The sequence below is a fragment of the Garra rufa genome, chromosome 20 (genome assembly GCF_049309525.1).
Source record: "Garra rufa chromosome 20, GarRuf1.0, whole genome shotgun sequence".
Classification (NCBI taxonomy): domain Eukaryota; kingdom Metazoa; phylum Chordata; class Actinopteri; order Cypriniformes; family Cyprinidae; genus Garra; species Garra rufa.
Window position 1 is genome coordinate 32,147,986 of NC_133380.1, and position 6,523 is coordinate 32,154,508.

The 6,523-nt window shown below is 38.8% G+C and overlaps 1 protein-coding gene across 1 annotated transcript in view; it reads right to left on the reverse strand.

The window, feature by feature from the left end:
• Positions 1-4,468, reverse strand: part of ano8b (anoctamin 8b) — a 45,712-nt gene extending 41,244 nt beyond the window's left edge. The window contains exon 1 of the mRNA XM_073826218.1: positions 4,300-4,468. Coding sequence (XP_073682319.1) covers positions 4,300-4,468 — 169 coding nt within the window. The remainder of the gene's footprint in view (positions 1-4,299) is intronic.
• Positions 4,469-6,523: the final 2,055 nt, after the last annotated feature.

Genomic DNA, 6,523 nt, shown 5'->3' on the forward strand with positions numbered 1-6,523 from the left:
AAAAAAACAATTGTGGTAATGACATCATGTGAGTGCTAATGGCTCAGATAATGTCTCTGTCTGCTCCACTGCTGATGTCTAAAACTCACTGCATAACCCTGAAAGACAGCCCAGATTACACCAAATATATTATGCGCAAACTATACTCTTCACACCCAACATATAAATCATCATATACAAGCCTATTCTCTTCATACCAAGGGAACAAGACACTTTAAACAAGATGGTGTTACACTGAGTTTATACAAAAGTCCAAAAAACAACTTACAGTTTAGACACAATATCAGCCTACCAGATACTATTTTTTAAATTATTATAATGTCACGTATTCAAGTCGCAAACATAACAGGGAAGTAGCCTCCACTAAACAAAAGAACTGATAAATAGCTATTATTCTTAATTTAAGTGTTTTCATGAGAAACTGTTTGAATAAACTGTTTCAAAGATTAATGTCTGAAATAAAGGTCTCGATATACAGTATCTCACAAAAGTGAGTACACTTCTCACATTTCAGCCATTTTAGTATATCTTCTCAAGGGACAATACTATAGAAATGAAACTTGGATATATTTTAAAATATTCAACGTGCAGCTTGTATAGCAGTGTAGATTTACTGTCCTCTGAAAATAACTCAACATACAGCCATTATTGTCAAAATAGCTGGCAACAAAAGTGAGTACACCCTAAGTGATAACAGCAGTATGTTGTTTAACCATGTCCTATCCATCATGTTTATGTTTTCATCTGTTACACTATTTGCTTGAAAATAAAATAAAAATAAATAAATAAAAAAAATCTGCTTGACAGGACCATACAAAGTTGTGTATCTTATATTAGAGCAGTTAAAATTTGGTGCTTTAAGTATACAATTCTCTCACACTGACCACTGGATGTTCAACATGGCAAAGAACTCTCTGAATATTTGAGAATTAGAATTGTTGCTCTCTACAAAGATGACCAAGGCTATTAGAGGTTCAGTAACACCCTGAAACCAAGTTACACTACAGTGTTCAGGGTCATACAGAGGTTTTCCAAGATGGTTTCCATTCGGAACAGGCCTTGCAAGGGTCGATCAGCGAAGTTGAGCACTTGTTCTGTCTGTCAGGTGCAGAATCTGGCTTCAAAAAACAGATGCATGAGTGCTGCCAGCATTGCTTTAAAGGTTGCAGAAGTAGAAGGTCAGCTTGTCAGTGCTCAGACCATATGCCGCACACTGCAACTATTCGGTTTGCATAGGCGTCGTCCCAGAAGGAAGCCTCATCGAAAGCTGGCTCACAAGAAAGCCCGCAAACAGTTTGCTGAAGACAACCTGTCCAAGAGCATGAATTACTGAAACCATGTCCTGTGGTCTGATCAGACTATAAGATAAACTTGTTTGGCTCAGATGGTGTCCAGCATGTGTGGCGATGCCGTGGTGAGGAGTACCAAGAAAATTGTGTCTTGCCTATAGTCAGTCATGGTGGTGGTAGCATCATGGTCTGGGGCTGCATGAGTGCTGCTGGTACTGGGGAGCTGCAGTTCATTGAGGGAAACATGGATTCCATTATGTACTGTACATTCTGAAGCAGAACATGATGCCTTCCCTCCAGAAACTAGGCCGAACAGCAGTTTTTCAACATGATAATGATCTCAAACACACCACCAAGATGACAACTGCCTTGTTGAGGAAGCTGAAGGAGAAGATGATGAGGTGGCCAAGTATGTCTCCAGACCTGAACCCTATTAAGCACCTGTGGGGCATCCTCAAGCATAAGGTGGAGAAGCACTATGTGTCTAAAGTCCAGCAGCTCCGTGAGGAGTGGAAGAGGATCCCAGCAACAACCTGTGCAGCTCTGGTCAATTCCATGCCCAGGATTATTAAGGCAGTGTCAGATAACAATGGCGCTAACACAATATATTGACACTTTGGACAAGTTCACTTAGGGTGCACTCACATTTGTTGCCATCTATTTTGACAGTAATGGCTGTATGTTGAGTTATTTTCAGAGGACAGTAAATCTATACTGCTATACAAGCTGCACACTGGCCACTCTAAAATGTATCCAAGTTTTATTTCTATAGTATTGTGCCTTGAGAAGATATACTAAAATGGTTGCTGAAATGTGAGGCGTGTACTCACTTTTGTGACATACTGTACTCACATCAAAGTTCTCTAATGTAAAAAGAAGTTTGAAAAACCTGAACAGCGTTATAATGTTAGCGAACATCCCAGTCCCGCTCAATAACAAAATAAACACACATCAAAAATAACAGCAGTAAGAAAACAGCAGTTAGGAAAGTGTCTATTCATAGCGTTGTGGATTTGTTTGGACCAGCTCTTCAATTCAACAATTCGGCACTCCAGCCAAGTGACAACACATATTATTTATATAGTACTTTACACAATAGAATACTTTAGAGCAAGTAGCTTTACGGTGTTAAACATAAAAAATAGTGTAAGTGTCACTTTAAGTTGTAATTGCAACTTTTTTTTTCTGTAAAGCAGCTGTCCAGTGTGTTTTATGTGCATCTGACCTCGACGGATTGAACAGAAGAAATTAAATGAAAGAGAATGCGGAGCACCATAGCACACCTACTTATATAATGCATATTGGCGATATTTAGATCAGCATTGATTGCACGATTGGTACTACTGAATTCATTGTTCTGCTAATTTATGCTGTCTAAACCATGGAAAAATGCATAGATGCTGCTAAATCATATAGAGAGGGACTTAATAAGCAGGAAAGGGTGCAATATTTCGACAAACTGAAGTTAACAGGTGGTAAAGATACGTACAAGCAGTATTAATTAAGATATTAGCCCTACCTGATATTTCACCTACCTGACCAGAAATTATAAGAACAAACATGAATGTTGTCAAGATTCTTGCTCTGGAAATCCTGGTTCAGTTTGGCCAACCACAAACAACTTTTGTTCTTCAGGCAGTTTTTTGCACTCTTCTCCTTGATTTGTTATAACTTTTGGCAGTCTATAGTACTCCAAATGTTTTTCCTGGTCCAACCGATTAGTACACCCCAAAACATGACAATAATTGACCATTTTCTGCAGCAATAATCAGCAAAATATGCGAGTTGTGTTCGCTTCAGTGGCATTGTTTACATTCAGTGCCACCAATATGGCGTCGTGGAAACACTCTATTATGTAACTGATATGGACCAATGGTAGTTGGTCGCCAGTTTGTTCTTCAATTTTACTTTACAATTATTTTTTATTGGTCAAATGGGGAAACTTTTGAAAACCGTTTAAAAGTGCATGTTTTTAAAGGGATAGTCCCCCAAAAATTTAAAGATTGTGGTAGTCTCGTGAACTTGTTGAAGAGAAGAAATTGTTGAATTAACTCATTGTAGTTGTCTTCTTTGTGCACAAAAATACTCTTGTAGCTTTGAAAAATGTAACAAATTCCTTACTACCTTTCTGAGCCTTGAACGTGGTTGCGTTGCTGTCTATGCAGGGTCAGAAAGCTCTCAGGTTTATCAAAAATATCTTCATTTGTGATTTGTGTTCTGAAGATGAACAAAAGTCTCTAACAGGTTTGGAACGACATGAGGGTGAGTAATTAATGACAGAATTTTCATTTTTGGATATCTATAAAAGATACCGTGATTGTCAAACTACAAAAACGTAAACAACAAACTTCTTTACAAAGTGACATTGCCAACTACTGGCCTGAAATGCATAACACAGGGTAAACTGGGATGTTTTCCTTAAAACTTAAAAACGTAAAAATGTTGTCCTGTAAATGTAGGCTGCCCTTGGAAAACACTTTCAAAAATACCTCCACATCATCTGCACATGGAGAGACAAACAAAGTGTTGATAAAATTCCTAATGCTTTTGGACTAAATATCAGCACTCCTGGAATAGCGTCCATCCAATCATATTCGAGGACCAGAACTGTCTCACAACAAGCAACAACAAGAAGGCCATCCAAGCATCAACAAACACCAAAACATCAACAATTTCTCAAAACAGCAATACAAGCGCCTCAGACAACTGCCCAAAGGCCCGTGAAAAAGGACTAGTCGAGCGCAAAAAAGTAGCGCATGGCCCATATTATGTAGACTACAGCTCCATTTGAAGTGATGTTGCCGCATGACCTTCTATGGGCCATAAATACATCAGAAGGGAGAGTTTAATGCATGTATCCCGGCAGCAGAATGGGCATAAGGGGCAGACAGCATAACAAAGCGCCGCATTGTTCGTTCTGCTCGAAGGATATGCCGTCTGTCCCTTATGCCCGCTCTCCTCTCGCGTCACATCCACCTGTCCCGTCCGTATTCGCCCTCTCCGGACTCACCCAAAACGCCCGCTGATGTGGACTGTGGGGCAGCGCTGTGCTGCTGCTGCTCTGGCCGCTCCGCGTCCCCCTGCGCTCGGTGTCTGTGCCGCGAGCTCTCGCTGTCGCTGCTGCTGCTGATGTTGCTCGCCGATGATGCAGCAGCGGCCGCCGCCGTGTCGGGCATCATGCTGCTGCCGTTTCAGCGGGAATGGATGTAGAAATGGGGCGCAGTGTGTGTGGATACACACTGGCTGGGTTAAATGAAGGTGAGGGTGAAGTGAAGGTTGTTGTGAGTCATCCTGTTTGCGGCGGGATGCGAGGTTAGACCGACTGCGGCGTGAGGAGGAGTACTATGGTGGAGGAGGGACAAAGAAGAGGAGAAGATATACACCGCCTCTCTCTCCCTGTCTGTCTTTGCTTTCAAACACTCACATACAGATATAGTCTACTCGCAATGCCACCCCTCTCATAAGAGACATGCATTAGCTGGCTGACCTCAGCATGAGTGTATTGATGTATCGATCTGTACATTAGAAATCAAACCTCAGCATTTAGAATGTCAAAACCATGCAATTCTTTTAGGCTAAAGGCTTTACAGTGATTTGCTGACTTGTATGTTATGAAATGCAAAATATTATCTCAGCATGTTACATTTACCTTCTTATTTTCCCAAAAGGTTAACCGTAAAAATAATTCTTAGTTTTTTTTGTTTTTTTTTTGAGAAAGTACTATTTAAGTCTTTCTACTTCAAAGTTTCATGTTTTTGATTAAATGTTGTGCTGTTTCTGTGAAATTTGCTAACAATTTTTGAGAGAAAAATGTTGGAACCTGCATTGCTAGTTATTTTATAGAGCAAATGCAAGAAGAGCAAATCATAATAGTCGTAAATGCAATAATTTGCGTGAAGACACACGTTTTTAATGGCAAATAATTCACATTTAAATAGTTCCAGGCAAGAATTAATTGCAATTAATGGCATCCAAAATAAAAGTTTTTGTGTACATAATACAGTGCCTTGCAAAAGTATTCATTTTTGTCACATTTTGTTTTGTTGCAGCATTATGTTAAACTGCTTTAAATTAGTTTTTCCCCACATCAATTTACACTCCATACACCATAATAATGACAAAGCAAAAAACAGATTTGCAAATTTTACAAATTTATTAAAAATAAAACATTTTTGAAACGTTTTTGAACTGAAATAAGTACATTGCATAAGTATTCATACCCTTAACTCAGTACAAAGTTGAAGTACCTTTACAGCCTCAAATCTTTTTGGGTATGATGTGACAAGCTTTGCACATCTGCATTTGGCAATTATCTGCCATTCTTTGCCTCACCTTTTCACCTCTCAAGCTCTGTCAGCTTGGATGGGGGCTGGCAGACATTTTCTAGAGTCCTAGTTGTTCCAGTCGTCTTCCATTATGGATAATGCTTCTGTGAACCTTCAATGCAGCAGATTTTTTTCTGAACTCTTCCCTTGATCATTGTCTTAACGCAAGTCTGTGACTGAGCTCTACAGGCAGTTATCTTGACCTCAGGACTTGGTTTTTGCTCTGATATGCATTTTCAGCTGTTAGACCTTTTCTGAGAGGTGTGTGCCTTTCTAAATCATACTCATTCAAATGAATTAGCCACACTTTAACTCCACTCCAAGTGTAGTAACATCTAGAAGCAATATGAATGCTCCTGAGCTAAATTTCGAGTGTCCCAGAAAAGGGTATGAATACTTATGCAACGGGATCTTTTCAGTTTTTTATTTTTAATAAATTTGCACAAATGTTGCTTTGCCGTTATGGAGTAGGGAGTGTAGATTGATGTGGGAAAAAAAGTAATTTAAAATAGTTTAACATAAGGGAGCAACATAACAAAATGTGAAAAAAATGAAGGGGTATGAATAATTTTGCAAGGCACTGTATATTATGTACACAAAAACTTTTATTTTGGATGTGATTACTCACGATTAATTGATGCCCGGCACTAAGTTTAAATAGTCCCGCAAGGTGACAAATTCATATTAGTATGAATATTGCATAGTCTCCCAGTTAAAATGAGTTCATAAAAATTGCATGCAAAATGATTATAAACCAATTACAAATGCTGTTTGCTGTTTGACTGCCAAAGTATTTAAATATCCTATTACCCATAATTTACAGTAAAACTGCTATTAATTGCATCATTGATTACATACTTAGTTAATCTGTCCATAAATGTTCAAAAAAGTGTATTTGTGAATATATTT